The sequence below is a fragment of the Lutra lutra genome, chromosome 3, assembly GCF_902655055.1.
Source record: "Lutra lutra chromosome 3, mLutLut1.2, whole genome shotgun sequence".
NCBI classification, from domain to species: domain Eukaryota; kingdom Metazoa; phylum Chordata; class Mammalia; order Carnivora; family Mustelidae; genus Lutra; species Lutra lutra.
In genome coordinates this window covers 144,081,285-144,097,026 of record NC_062280.1, presented here as the reverse complement: position 1 = coordinate 144,097,026, position 15,742 = coordinate 144,081,285, and the positions used below count along the sequence as shown (strand labels likewise).

General features: G+C 48.4%; 1 protein-coding gene across 1 annotated transcript in view; it reads right to left on the bottom strand.

The window, feature by feature from the left end:
• Window positions 1-2,223: 2,223 nt before the first annotated feature.
• The window catches only part of ERICH6B (glutamate rich 6B), a 63,489-nt gene continuing 49,970 nt past the window's right edge, over window positions 2,224-15,742 (bottom strand). The window contains exons 11-15 of the mRNA XM_047723516.1: window positions 15,166-15,344; window positions 7,222-7,307; window positions 6,906-7,058; window positions 5,167-5,392; window positions 2,224-2,692 (exon numbers count right to left, since the gene is read on the bottom strand). Coding sequence (XP_047579472.1) covers window positions 2,477-2,692; window positions 5,167-5,392; window positions 6,906-7,058; window positions 7,222-7,307; window positions 15,166-15,344 — 860 coding nt within the window. The 3' untranslated portion in view covers window positions 2,224-2,476. The remainder of the gene's footprint in view (window positions 2,693-5,166; window positions 5,393-6,905; window positions 7,059-7,221; window positions 7,308-15,165; window positions 15,345-15,742) is intronic.

Sequence of the window (15,742 nt, the reverse complement as noted above, 5' to 3'; positions counted from 1 at the left end):
CAGGAGAAGCCAAGTCACTGAAGAGAGAATGGAGGTCAGGCAGGATTTGTCCCCTCAGGTAGGTGAGGGCCTGGCAAGGGCTCAGGGTGTGAGGCAGAGAGAGTTACAGGTTGAATTAGGCGCCCCCGTCTCTGCCCCACATTCCTGTGTTGGAGTCCTAACCCCCAGTGCCTAGAAATGTGACCTGGTTTGGAAATAGGCTGTTGGAGATGCAATTAGTCCAGATGAGGCCATACTGGCATAGAGCATGGTATGAGGCCATACCATCCAATGTGATTGGTGTCCATATAAAAACGGGGACTGTGACTCAGACACACACACCCACAGAGAAGGCCGGGTGAGGCCTGGAGTGTGTTGTCTCAAGCCCAGGACCCAGAAGTCAGTCGGGGCTGGAACACACACTCCCCTCGGGCCTTTGGAGGGAAGCCCTTGATCTCGGCCTTCCAGGCTCTGGAAGTGTGGACAGTAAGTTTCTGCGGTGGATGGCACCCAGTGTCGGTGTCAGCGGGGAGGGGTCCTTGATCTCTGCAGTTCCCGGCCATCTATCTGGTTGGCAACTTTACTTCCTTACCAGTCTGTGAGGTGATTCGCCTTCCCTCATGAGGACAGTCCCTGAGTCCAATCTCTGGTGACCATGGCACTGAGCCACGGTTCCCAGAGGACCAGGAACCCCGTGCTGCTATGTGAGATTTCTGGTCTTTTGGAAAGATTGGCCAATGGGGCAGGACTGACTGGGCAGAACACCCCGGTGAGACGGCCTGTTCACAAGCTCTGCGTGAGTAGCAGGATGATTGCAGGTTGGTGGGAAGAGGATGAGCAGGGACGGAAGGGAGTTGGCTGATGATGGTGGGAACCCACTCGGGAAGCAGGGAGCACAGTGTCTTCTCCATGCCACTACCTCTGACCCCTGGCGTATGGCTCTGTGAGGTGAGCTCCAGGACTGCCCTGCTATTCCAGGTGAGGAAACGGGCTCCCTGCTCTGGGGGGGGACTTGCTTGTTGCTGAAACCCACTCAGAAGCTTCTGCCTCTCGTGGCGGGTGAGGAAAAGGGCTTCTGTGCGCTCAGCATGAGTGTGGAGCCCACAGGGCGCACTGAAGCTCTGCCGTGGGCTTGTGAGGGTGGGCTGCTGCGGTGGTCATCTGTCATTTTATGGCTCATGGCCTTGCCCCACAGTGACTGTTGTTCTGAGGACAGCAAGGTGTGGCAAACAGTGGGGGTGACTGTGGATGCCCCACCTCCCACCCCCACTCCCTGCCTTCACCTCCAGGGCTCCCCCAGCTCCTGGGTTGTCATGGTTCGGGGTCATGATGACTTCCAGTGAGGGTTAGTCGCAGGCAGTGTGAGATGAGCAAGGGGGCAGGGCCACGAAGGTGGGACTCTGGTGTCATTGTCACAGCAGGGAATGGCCAGCTGCCAGGCTGGGCTGGCTGGCTGGAAGGGGTTTCCTATCCCATCTCAGTTTAGGCTGCAGTGGAGGTCATCCCGGGAAGTTGCCATGCCCTGGGGTCTATAAAAGGCACACTGGAGGGGGCTGCCCAGCTCCCCAGTCCTCCTTTTCTAGAAACTGCCCCTTCCGGTGCATAGGCGTCAAGACATAGCTCCACCCTCCTTACCACGTGGGGCTGCACCAAGAGTGGCCTCCCAATTAAGCCAGGCCAATCAGACACCTCTGGTGTCTTTTGAGACATGGGGAGGCAAAGCCACATGAAGTGAGGGGCATAGACCACATGTCTTCAGGACATGAAGAATGTCACAGAGATGGGAATGGAAGTCATCTAGCTTCTGGGGACTTCCCATGCTCTGATCCTTTTCTGAGACCCACTGCACCTTCTGTCTATATGACTCATTTCCCTTTTTGCTTTACCTCCTTGAATTAGTGACTGTTACCAGAAGTGTCCCAGCTAGTGGAGGGGGTTTGTGTGTGTGTGCTTCCGGGCTCCCGATGGGCTCCTGGGTTAGGGGACCTGCAGCAGTCTGGCGTTGGGTCACTGTCTTGCCTGTGTCTTGGCAGGCGTGGGAGATGGGTGTTTGTGATGACGTTAGGGTTAGTGAGAACTTCCCGGGTATCTAGACCCACTTTGCTGGCAAGGAAACTGAGGCATAAAGCGACTTGCCCCAGGTCACACAGCCAATGACAGGCAGAGGTATGCTTTGAGACCGTCTCCGTACTGAGTCAACCCATGTACACAGGAAGGCTGCAGAAGGCCTTCATTCAAGTGACCAGTGAGGGTGCACGGGATGTTGACGGGTATTGCCTACTGAAACAACTTGCTCCTTGTGCTGTAGGGTGAGGGTTTTTCTCTGCCCAGCCACAGATTCTTTTTTTAAACCAAGGAGCTGTGGTAAATCCCAAATGACAAATCAACTCTCAAGGGACATCCACAGGGCTCTGGGGTTTTCCTCGGCGCTCCTGGTAACTTTCCTGAGACAGTCCTAGGTGGCAGGAAAAGGCCCCGGCACGACATGGTGATCGCCCTACTCTGGGAGGTGAGAGTCCTCCTTCGGTTCCACGTTGTCGATTGGCAAGATCCTGGCATTATTGATGAAGTTTTCCAAATCAGGGATGGTCAGGAAATTCAGGATCCTACTCATTTTCCCCAGGAGGACCTGCATCTTCCGAGCTGTTGAAATAATTTCTACCTCCAGGATGGCCTTCTGCTTCATTTCACTCAGCGCCTCTGGGGTTATGAACTGTGGGGATCCACAGAGAGCTCGGTGAGGATGAATGCTGCCCAGACACCATGCTTTCCACCCCAGGATTAGGCCCCTTGGACCAGGACTGAGTGTTCTCTGGAGACTCGCTCCAGGGTGAATTTGTGCTCCCAGCCTTGTCACTGGCAACACGTCCCTTTTTTGGCCCAGGCCTGTGACCACACAGCCACAGGGATGCAGGCTGAGACTGCACTCAAGCCTGACCCCAAACCAATGGGTTACCAGCTCTGGGGCCCTTGTGCAGCCTGCCTGGGCAAGGCTGTCTTCCTGGGGCTGTCTGGTTCCTCCCCATGGATTCCCACCATGGAAGTGGGGTTGGGGAGACAAGCTCTATCGCAGGTGGGAAACTCTCCACAGTGTCTCCCTGTCAGTCCCACTTCTGGCTCCAGCTCTCCTGGAGCGGGTCTGGTTTTGCTGGGGGACGAGGCACTGCCCCAGGGAAGCCAGCTCTAGGCCAGCTTCTGCCTTGGTTTGTAGCCTACAGAGGCTGAGCAAAGGGTCTCCCGGAGGGGGAAATAATAAAGGAGCATAGCAGTGTGTTCTGTTTCTGCGAGGTACCCAGCTTATGAAATGTTCTCACACTAGTACCTTATTTAAGCCTTACAACAATGTGGTGTACCTTTTGCAGGCAATAACGGACACAGAAAGTACATGAGGTCTGCCTGGTGTCTCATGGCAAGTGGAGGGGCTAGTATGTTCTTCCTAGGGTGCCCTGGCTCCTGTCCTTGGTGGACCTGCTGACTAGTCACATGTGTGCTGATTTGCTTCATTTGCCCCTGACCCCCTGCCCCTGCACTGGCCCAGCTACTGGGGCTGCCAGGCCTCCTGGGTTTTCTGCCTGCACCAGCCCTTCACCTGACCTTCCTGGGCACTGGCTCCCTTTCCTGGCCCCCTCCATCACTGGGACCCCACTGTCATCCAAAGTCCAGGGTCCCAGGGCTTCATACTCTCCCCACCCCAGCTGCTCCCTTAGCTCATCACTGCTGTGCAGGGGGAGGCTAGTGGATCATTGGGGATGGTGCTTTGTACCTACATTCCTCCTCTCTACTGGGTTGGCTGCTCCGGAGGATCCGGGGTAGGTAAGGAGGTTGGACGTGGTTACTTAGGATATAAAATGGCAGGCCTTGCTGGGCCAGGGGACCAGCTGTCCAGATCTGTTTGGAACGTTCCCAGTTTGAGCACTCAGAGTCAAATGTCCAGGAAAACACCTCAGTCCTGGGCAGGCTGAATGTTCCACGTTCTCTATTTTCCTTCCCAGAATTTCATATGGCTTAATTTTGGCAGTCTGCTGTTTGGTTCTTCCCTCCATCAACCTACTTCTCCATCTGCTCACCTCCCAGGAAACATGTCTGTCTGTCTGTCTCCCAGATAGGCCATCCTACTTGCAGAGATCTTGAATACTTCTCTGGTGGGTCTGTAAACAGAGCCTTCCATGAACGGGAAAGGGGAGCCAGAGCAGGAGCAGGGTCTTGTGTGGGTCTCAAAGGGGAGCCAAGGACACCCTATTCCTCTCTTGAACTCTGGAGAGAGAAGGGTCTCAGGAGCCCACCTTCCTTCCCACTCACAGTCAGAACTCCAGGGTGCAGACTCCCATTTGTAGGGGGTTGAACTGTGACCTCCAAAAGATATGTCTGACTCCTAATCCCTAGGACTTGTGACAGTCACTGTATTTGGAGAGAGGGTTTTAGCCAATATAATTAAGTGAACGATCTCAGGATGAGGTCATCCTGGACTTAGGGTGGGCCCTGAATCTGCTGTCTGGTGTCCTTACAAGAGAAGGGAGAGGGAGATTGGATACAGAGAAGGAGGCTGTGTGAAGGTAGAAGGTTGGAGGGATGCTGCCCCAAGCCAGGGGACACCCAGGGCCCCCAGAAGCTGGGAGAGGCAAGGAAGGATTCTCCCCCAAGCTCTTTGGAGGGAGTGTGGCCCTGCTGACACCTGGAGTTCAGACTTCTAGCCTCCAGAGCTGTGAGAGCTGAAGTTTCTGTTTTACGCCAACCAGTTTGTGGTCATTTGTTATGGCAGCCGTAGGACATGAACACATCTTTGCTACTTTCTTGCTCAGCCCAGGCTGAGCCCCCTGAACCTCTAGGTGCTCCTTGAGTGATTTGGGGGAGAAGAGGACACCAAGGGCAGGCGTGGGAACACAGATTTCCCCATGGTTTCTGTCCTTGCCAACTGACAGGGCTGATGTGAGTGTCAGGTGACATCTTCGCTTTATTGTCTGGCTTGCGTCTGGGCTCTTTGAGGCTATCTGGTTCCTCAGCTGGGAATCTCTAGGTGCTGGGAGTCCTGAGGGACTCGGAAGGTAAATGAACACCTCTGTCAAGCATCAGGTCAACAAAGGTGGCCAGGTTTCTCTCTGGGTCGCAGTGATGTAGAACATGGCCCAGAGAGAGGCCCGTGGCATGGCCCAGTGGGCACCTGCCTGGCGGAGGGAGTTGAGACCTTACCTTGTACTTGGTGCCCAGGTTTAAGCAGATTTGCTTCTTTTGGTGGCTGAAGCAGAAGATGATCTTATCCTGGCTCCTTATTTGTACCTTGATGTACTGGTTGACTTTCAAGGAGATGGACTGGAAAGGGGGTGCATGGACGTGGAGGCTCAGGTCCCACCAGTTCCAGGCCTTCTGGTGTTTGCCTTTGGGGAAGTAGTAGCCCAGGTTTTGGCTCAGGCTCACCCTAGACCAAGAAGGGATCAGGCAACACTTTTTAAAAAGATTTATTTATTTACTTATTTATTTGAGAGAGAGCATAAATAGGGGGAGGGCAGACTCCCCGCTGAGCAGGGAGCTCAGTGTGGGACATGATCCTGGGATCATGACTTGAGCCCAAGATGATTAACTAACTGAGCCACCCAAGAGCCCCTTTTGCCCATAATTTTACATATAACTTTGGGTAAGTCACTTATATTCTCTTAAGTTTCTTTGTCAAGAAAATAAAGTAGTTCCTAGATTTCCCTAAGGTCTCTTCTGGCCCTAAAAGGAAGTGTCATTATGGAGAAGAGGCCCTACAGAAAGTAGCCAGATACTATTTGAAATAATTGGCTGAGTTTCTTGCCCACTGGCCACCTGGTACTTTCAGACATCAGTTTCTATACAAAAGGCCCTCAGGGCAGGGCAGGTACCTCTGAGAACAAAGTTGTCAAGTAGGAAATAGCGTTTTAAAAAACTAAAAAAAAAAGAAAAATTAAAGAAAAAAGCAAAAAACACACAAAATAAAAAAACTCAAAGAATATTTAAGAAACTGTTCTTAAGGGGTGCCTGGGTGGCACAGATGGTTAAATGTCTGACCCTTGGATCCAGCTCAGGTCATGATTTCAGGGGTGTGGAATCAAGCCCTACAGCTTAAGACTCTCTTTTCCTCTGTCTTGCCCAGCCCTTCCTGCTGCTCTCAAAAAAATAAATCTTAAAAAAAAAAAAGAAAGAAAGAAGGAAAGAAAATAGTCTTAAAAACCAGGATTGGTGGAGTAAAAATATTTTTTTGGGATTAAAAAATTGACTACCAAGAAGAAAGGAAGTAGAAAGTTGATATAAGATGGTAGGCCTTTCCTACTCCATGACCACTTAGTAGGGAAGGGAAGAGGGAAATCCTGAAAAAAACAAAAACCAAAAAATGGAGTATTTACCCCCAAAAGATGGAGAAAGATTCTGAAGTTTGATTTGGTAAGATTAAGTTTCCCACCATGGCCAGAAATGGGAACTTAAGAACTAAGTTCAAGTGACCATGAAATACTTAGAAGTTTGTTTTTTGGGCATGATACATGTGTCTCCAAAGCCCTCACCACACCCTCCTCTCTGAGACACCTGGGACAGAGGGGCCCTGGGTCCTTCTAAGATAGTTCTCACCGGGCTTGACTCTCAGGAGGTGTAGAAGACACGGAACCAAGAGAAGTAGTCACCGTGAGTCTCTGATGGCTATTTTACCCTTGGGGAAGCTATGGCGACAAGGACAGAGTGCCTTCCTGCAGGTCAGGGACCTTTCTTGCTGCCACCATGATACCCATCTCCCCGTTTGCAACATGTGTGGGTCGGAGAAACAAATTCACAAGCGAATGTGGGAGAGAGAGAGAGAGAGAGAGAGAGACCGAGACCTAACCCAATGAGGGAGGATGGCTGTGTGGACTGGGAATCAACCCTTAACCACACTGCCTCTCTGTGGAGAGGTGTGTTTGGGACTCCCAACCCAAACTTACCAGATTTCTCTGTTTTCATCATAGAAGGTGGCATGGCCAGAGTTGTTGATAAGGGCCTGGACACACCTTTCTTCACTGTCTTCCAGAATGATGAATGTTAACTCCCTCTGTTTTGTACTGAGGATTAGCAGAGCCAGCTTTCCTGATGGATAGCTGCAAGACAGTTAAGGCACATGCAGCCCCTTGTGGTCCCCTGGGAAAGGCAGAGCCCTGCAGAGGACATGGGCCCTCAGGAAGATAACACCCCAGCTCTGACCCACACATTTCTCAGGCGCCATGTGTGTCAATGCGAGTGGCCCTGGGCTTCGGTGGATACTGTATTTGGCCTGATCCATCAGGAAAGAGGATTTGGAAGATCGTCTCACTGGGGTAGAGGGTTAGTTTTACATCATGGTGAGGCACCTGGGAAGAAGAGATGAGCTTATTATAAAAAGTGCACAGGGGCTGATTGTCCCCAATTCAGAGTCTGGTGTTGTCACTAGAGTGCTCGGGATTGGTTTACTCTCCGAATGTCCACATTGCCACTCCATCATCACTACCCCACCCATCACTACCGCCACCTTGCTGAGGATTCTGGGTAGGAAACCTCTCAGGGCCTCCTTGGTTTACTCATCTGTGTGACCAGGAGCCGGAGAGGGACCACTTTGTATGCTTGAATGTGTGCGTGCAGATTTTACTATCATTTCAATTCTCTGATGGTTCTTGGTTGTTTTTCTTTCTTTTTTCTTTAAGAGACTTTATTTGTTTATCTGAGAGGGAGAGAGAACACAAACTGGGGGGAGAGGCGGGGAGAGGAGCAGATGGACAAGCAGACTCCCTGTTGACAGGGACACAAGCCTTGATCCCAGGACCCCGAGAGCATACCTGAGCCAAAGTCCAGACACTTAACCAACTGAGCCACCCAGGGGCCCTGGTTATTGGTGGTTTTAGTTTTCTAGGGCTGCTGTAACAAAATAAACCAAGGATGCACTTTAAAACTACAGAAATTTATTTTCTTACAGAGGTGGAAGCCAGAAGTCTGAAATGAAGGTATCCGCAGGGTTAGCTCTTTCTGGAGTCTCCAGGAAGAATTTCTTTTGTGCCTCTCTCCTGGGTTGTGGTGATGACCTGCAATCCTTGTTCTGTGGCCTGTGCATGGCGGCAATGTCTACCTTTATCACCATGTGCCATCCTCCCTGGGCTTCTGTGTCTTCACATGGCCATCTTCTTGAAAAAACACCTATCACGCTGGATTAGGGGCCCACCTTGCTTCAGCATGACCTCGTCTTAACCACATCCTTAAAGACTAATTTTCCAAAGAAGGTTCTGTTCTGAGGCACCGGGGCTTAGGACTTAAATACATCTCTTTAGGGGGATGCAATTCAACCCATAATACTGGCATTATTCAGGGTTTTTAAAGTTTCTTCTTGATTCAGTTTTAGTGAATTATATTTTTCTAGGACATTGTTCATTTTATTTATTTATATATTATTTATTATTTTTAAAAAGATTTTATCTATTTATTTGACACAGAGAGAGATCACAAGTAGGCAGAGAGGCAGTAAGAGAAAGAGGGGGAAGCAGGCTCCCTGCCCAGCAGAGAGCCCAATGTGGGGCTCGAACCCAGGATCGTGAGATCATGACCTGAGCTGAAGGCAGAGGCTCAAACCACAATAGGACATTGTTCAATTTAGGAAAATTTTGAAATTATTGTCCTAAAACTATTGTCATATGGTATTTAAAAAAAAAAACCCTCTACTGTCTCCGTAGTTATGACTTTGTCTTCATGTTTTTTAATCATAGATTTTTTTTTTAATTTTTTTTTTAAGATTTTATTTATTTATTTGACAGAGAGAAATCACAAGTAAGCAGAGAGGCAGGCAGAGAGAGAGGAGGAAGCAGGCTCCCTGCCGAGCAGAAAGCCCGATGCGGGGCTCGAACCCAGGACCTGGGATCATGACCTGAGCCGAAGGCAGCGGCTTAACCCACTGAGCCACCCAGGCGCCCCATGTTTTTTTATCATGACTATCTTCTCTGTCTCTCTCTTTTTTTTCCTGGATAAACCTCACCTGAAGATTTGCCTATTTTACTAGTATTTTCAGAGAGCTTGCTTTTGGTTTGTTTATTCTATTTGCTTCCCATTGTATCAATTTTTAGTCTTAATGTTATCATTTATATACTTGTACCTTCTGTAGTTTTTTATATTATTCTATTTTATAATTCCTTGAATTGAATATTGAGCTCATTGGTTTTCATCTTTCTTATTCTTGATCCTCCTACTCTTTTTTTTCTTTTAAGATTTTATTTATTTCTTTGACAGAGAGAGATCACAAGTAGGCAGAGAGGCAGGCAGAGAGAGAGAGAGCGAGGAGGAAGCAGGCTCCCTGCCAAGCAGAGAGCCTGATGTGGGACTCGATCCTAGGACCCTGAGGTCATGACCTGAGCCACCCAGGCGCCCAATCGTTCTTAACATATATTTTTATTATGTTATGTTAGTCACCATACAGTACATTATTAGTTTTTGATGTAGTGTTCCACGATTCAAGAGAACATATTTCAAGGAACACCCAGTGCTCCATGCAATACATGCTCTCCTTAATACCCATCACCAGGCTTCATCAAGATAAAAAGCTTCTGCACAGCAAAGGAAACAGTCAACAAAACAAGAGACAACCCACAGATTGGGAGAAGATATTTGCAAATGACACTACAGATAAAGGGCTGGTATCCAAGATCTATAAAGAACTTCTCAAACTCAGCACCCCAAAAACAATCAAGTCAAAAAATGGGCAGAAGATATGAAGAGACACTTCTCCAAAGAAGACATACAAATGGCTAACAGACACACGAAAAAAATGTTCAACATCATTAGCCGTCAGGGAAATTCGAATCAATGCTCCTTCTTAATATTAGCATTAAAAGCTATAGCACTGCTCTCAACATACCATTTTAGCTATTTCCCACGCAAATAGAAATGTTTACCTTTCATTCCATTCTAAATATTTCTGAATTACCAGTGTGATCTCTTCTTTGACACACAATTTATTTGCAAGTGGGTTTTTAAATTTGCAAATGCATGGTGTGCATTTGGGTGATGTTATTATGACTAATTAAAACTCACTGGGCTGGGTGCGTGGGTGGCTCAGTGGCTAGGCATCTGCCTTCGGCTCAGGTCATAATCCCAGAGTCCTGGGATCGAGTCCCACATCGGGCTCCCCGCTCAGTGGGAGGCCTGCTTCTCCCTCTCCCATTCCTCCTGCTTGTGTTCCCTCTCTTGCTGCGTCTGTCAAAAAAGTGAAATCTTTAAAAGACAAAACAAAACAAAACACCCCATGGGGTAAGAGGACATAGTCTATGTGATATCAGCTGTTGAGCGTTTGCTGAGGCTTGTTTTGTGGCTCAGGGTGTCCTCAGTTATTGGAGGTGTGTCACATGCGGCTATTTCCTTGTGAAGGACACATGTCCTTGTCTTGCGTTTCCATGTGGGCACGAACACCCAAGCCCCTGGCTTACTCGGATGAGCTCCCTCGCCTTGCCCTCCACTCCCAGCACACCGCCCCGCCTCACCACCCCCTGCTCACACGCTCACTCCTCCCATGTCTCGGTTTCTCTCTCCTGGTGTTGACTCTGCCTCTTGCTTTCTTACACACTCTGCTCTGTATTTCTGACACTTTTTATGTGTCATCTACATTTCCCAGGTGTTTGCAGTAGGAAAGCTTTCCGGGTCATCTAGTGTCCCACATCGCTCTAAATGGGTCAGTGGTTCCCCAGCTATTATTTTTAACTGTTGAAGCTGCTTTGTTTAAGAAAGCTTACAGCGGAATGCCCAGATCCGAGATGATCAAAGACAAAGCTGCAGCTCGCTGAAGAGCTTCGGGCATGCCTTGGAATGCCATAATCCGGGCATCCGGGTGAGAACCACTTGAGGTGACAAAGGTCTGCAAACTGACTCCATCCCTACACCCAGCACTGGGCCGACCACTTTCTTCCACAGCACAAGGACCCTACTAGGTAGACACGATCATTGGCTCCCCTGAAGATGAGGGCAGATGACATACACAAAGCTGTCTGGTGAGGGGAGAGCCAGAGGCCCGTGACCTGCCCCTTGCCTACAGGCTCGTCCGTGGAACACGCTGCCTCCAACCATTCATCTCCCAGCTACTTCCCACATTCAGTCTACACATCACTGCTCTTTTCTGTTTTAACCTAAAAAAGTGCTTTGTAAAGATACCCAGGGTTGGTTTGTTCCTGATGGTCCGGAAGGAGCTTCTAGCTGTTGCTCATGAGAGGGTATTTGTATTTTAGGTCTTATTTTCACGCACCCCCTGAAAGCCTGACTTCCTCGAGATGCTGTCTGCCTGTCAAATTCAGTTGTCATGGAATGATGTTTTCCTGTGAGGAGGACCCCGCAGGCAAAGCAAAATCTCTGACCTGGAGGTGGACTTGTCACATTTTCTCTCACTGGGAATTATGTAATGTATAAGTGGCTTCTCTAAAAGCCAATGCCTCATCACCATTTGCGTGGGGACAGAGTCTGAGACTAGGAGCTACCTAGTCTTACCTAGTCTTACCTACCTAAGAGAGGAGGGACTACATCTCTGGCCCATCCTTCATTTCTGCTAGAGTGGAAACTCTGCCTCTGAGGCCGGGCCCTGTGTTGTGAGAGATGTCTGTCTGGCCCTGAGTTCTCCCTGCCTGCTGGGTGGCTGCTGGCTTCTGGGCTGGCCAAGCTGCTCTCTGCTGGAAGGCCAGCACACACTTAGAAACAGGGCTGCCTGGAATTTAGTGCCCATTTGTAAAAACAAAAAACCACCCAATGTCCCACTCCTCACGAGCCTTTTGGTCAGTCCGAAGTGTGTGGTGGGTTAGGAAGGAACCCCAGCTTAGAAGTCTTGGTGAGAACCTTCCCTTGGCTGTAGGGAGGGCATTTAAGATTGGTCTGGGGGGGCGCCTGGGTGGCTCAGTGGGTTAAAGCCTCTGCCTTTGGCTCAGGTCATGATCCCACAGTTCTGGGATCGAGTCCCGAACTGGGCTGTCTGCTCAGCAGGGAGCCTGCTTCTCCTTCTCTCTCTGCCTGCCTCTCTGAGGCTTCCCACACCCTCACCATTCCATGTCTGGTACTGTTAGGGTCTGTGATCAAAGGAGTGAGACTGATACAAAGCGAAGGTCAAGCAAAGCTTTATTTCGCGCCAGCACCGAGAATCAAACTGACCGGTCGGGGCGCTCTCTTACAGAGAGGCGACCCTTCCCAGCCTCACAGACTAACTTTTATAGAGCAAAGGCCATGTGGTTGAGCCTGGCCACATACAGGTGGCCAATGAGATTGTAAAACACAGAGAGAGTTGCATAGTCATGCTAGGTCACACATGGGTGGCCAAGTGAATTACAATTCACCCCATAGTAGCTATTTGAACTAGCCTATCACCTTGGTCAGGATTGGCATCCAAATTTGGTGCCCAAAAGGCAGGGCCCACATTCTTTGGTAGTTAGGGAGACAGTATGTGCCCTTTACTGATTGGATGTCTCCACCTGGCCTGACTCGTCCTTGTATTCTGTATTTTACTGGTTTCCTGGACTTGCTTCTAAGTAAGTTCCTCTGGGGAGCCAGGGTCAGGTTAGGTTTTACTGCACAAACAACAAAATGGCTAATTAACCGAGATGGATTCGCTCTGGCTAAGTAGGCCCTTACAGTATAACGAGAGAGTCTCTTGGCTTTCCCTTGATTTCTCCGTCTACAGGAGTTCTGGCTGGTCCACTGAATTCCCTTCTTCATGCAGGCCCAGGAGATGAAGGGATATTGAACTTTCCATTCCTTTCTGGAGTGTAAAAGACTCCTACCTTGGTTGAGAGTGTTGGTTTCTGGTTCTCTTCTATTTTGCCACAAGGTGAGGCCAGCCTCATTACTTTAAGATGTTTGTTTATTTTTCTGCTTAGTGCAAACTGTTTTCATTTTCCTCTGGACATACAACAGAAATCCATTTCCCAGCTCTCTTGTATCTCGGTGGCATCATGTGACTTCTTTGGGTTGATAGGATTTAAACCTAGACCATGACTTCACTTCCTGTCCATGTAGCAGGACACAAAGGACTTGAAGATGGCAGAGACCCGTAATGAAAGAGCCCAGATCCCTAGGAGCCAGCCTCAAGGAGAGCCACTCCAGAGAGCCAGGAGACTCAAATCAGATGTGACATGAGCAAGAAACATACATCTGGTTATTAAGCCCCTTAGCTTTGGGAACTGTTTCAGAAGGAGGCTCTGTGTCTGTGTGGCAGTCATTTTTAAGATTTTTTGGGTCTCACTAGTAGAGATGGCAATATCATACTTATCCCATAAGATTGTTGGGAAAAGCTCAGCTTACGTGACACAGAGAAGTGCTTTATTACTTGCACGGTGTTACACAAATGTGGGGTTCCATGAAGCTTCTTGTGTTCTTCAATTTAGTAAATAGTAATGTACCATTTACTCGGCTGCCCAAGCCAAAAGTCTTAGATTTGTCCTTTCATCTTCTCTTTCTCTCACATGTATTCAGTGTAACATAAAGCCTTTTTTATTCTTCCTTCAAAAAATATCTCAAATCAGACTGCTTTCCACCACCTCTCCTGCCTTCGTCCTAGTTGAGATGTCCTTCATCTTTCACCTGAATCCATACCCCAGCTCTCAGCTGAACTTCCCGCCTCTATTCTCCCTACATAGCCAGAAACGTTCTTCTGCGCGTTAATCAGATGATGTTCCTCCCTTGCTCCAGATCCTCGTGGCTTCATCTCATCCTTAGGATAAAACCTAAAGTCTTCCTATGACCCACGAGGCTCTACCTGACCAGGGCAACTCAGCTCATTCCCTATCCTTCTCTCACTTGCCCACAGCTGTCCTTGAGCTCTTTGCTCCGGCCCTCATTTCATACATGCCTAGACTCAAAGGGCAATTCCCCACCTGCCCTGTGGGTATGAAAGCAACTCACACCCTCCCGGGCCAACAACTCGCGAGCCCCTCATGCTGCCTTATCCATGGTTCCTAAAAATACCTGACGTGGCACTCAACAGTTTATTACACATTGGCTGTCTCCTCACCTGGAACGTAAATCCCATGGGCACAGGGGATTTTTTGGTTCGCCCTTGTATCTCCAGCCCCTAGATGAGGACCTGGGGCATAGTTGGTTCTTACTTGATGTGTTCAGAAGGCATAGAGTCCATCACACCTTCCTCATTCCCACTTCAGTGACTCTTTTTTGAGCTTCAGACCTGGTTGTTCGCTCACTCTGAATGACTCTCCTTTGAGAGGTGTTTACTTATGGATAGTATCCGAATACTATAATAAACATTTTTTAAATGTACCATGTGTTTTTTTTTAATAGGCTTTATTTTTTAGAGTAGATTGTGGCAAAATTGAGCAGACACTACAGAGATTTCCATACATCCTTTGTCCCTACACCCATGCACAGCCTCCCCCACATTCTATACCCTGCACCACAGTGTCTATTACACTCAAGGAGCGTACACTGACACATCATTATTGCCCAGAGTCCATAGGTTACGTTAAGGTCCCCTCTTGGTGTTACATATCTTATGGGTTTGGAAAATGTTATAATGGCATGTGTCCACCATTACTGTATCATACAGACTATTTTTATTGCCCTAAAAATTCTCCATGCTCAACCTATTCATTCCTCCTTTACATTGTTTCTGTAGTTTTGTCTTATAGTTGGAGTGACTCTATAGTCGTCATATAGTTGTGACTCTGTAGTCACTACTACAGTGACTCTATAGTAGTGACTCTATAATAGTCATATAGTGACTCATATAGTAGGAACCCTACAGTATGTAGACTTTTCAGATTAGCCTCCTTGACTTAGTGATATGAAGTTAAGTCTCCTCCATGTCTTTCTATGGCTTGATAGCTCATTTCCTTTTAGCACTGGGTAATATTCTATTGGGTGTACCAGTTTACCCATTTACTATGTGATTGATTTTTGATACAGATTTTTAATTTATTACGGGATGGAATTTATGTATTGTAATATATATTTCCCTTATTCTCCTCCCAATCCCATCCAGTTGCCTAAGTCAGGCCCTGCAGGGAGAGGAGTCTCAATGAACCCAAGTGAAATCCCCACTTAATCTGCCCATAACCCACACACTCAAGTGTGCCTCTCTATGTGGAGCACAGTTTTCTTGTTTGATTTCACGTTGCATGTTAATTCTGATGCTCCCTGATGGTGTGTGTATGTCTCATCTGAGCAAAAACCCCACACAAAGCGAAAACCCCAAGGCACTGCCCTACCTACCTCAGTCTTGCTCTGTACCCATTCTGTATCTACTTCTAATTTCTTCTTAGGATGAACAACACGACGGGGTTTTTTGACTTCTGTCACAGACTCCTGGACTTCGGGTGGCTGATTCCATAATTGAAATGTGAAAGTAGAAATATCTGGGCCTGCTGCAGTGGTTTTGGGGTTGAGTAAGTCTGAGAGAGAAGAGAAAGAAAGTTTAGCTCAATCTTTCTCAGGGCACCAAAGAGAGGGCGAGGGTTTGAGATATTGACCCTATCCGCCCAAGTAATGAAGGCTGCCCGGTAAATAGAAAGAGTAAACCTTTGGAGAGAAATGTAGGCGTTGAATTTCCAGCTTTCTCATTTTCTGCATTCATTCATTCAACATATATTTATCAAGACCTACCGTGTGCCAACCACACGGTGCTGAAGACCAACCAGGCCAGACTTGGGGATCCTGGGGGTGATATGCCAACCCCATGCCACTAACTGGATTGGCTGCTAAACTGTTCATTTAAAAAATAGGCCAGGGACGCCTGGGTGGCTCAGTTGGTTAAGCAGCTGCCTTCGGCTCAGGTCATGATCCCAGCGTC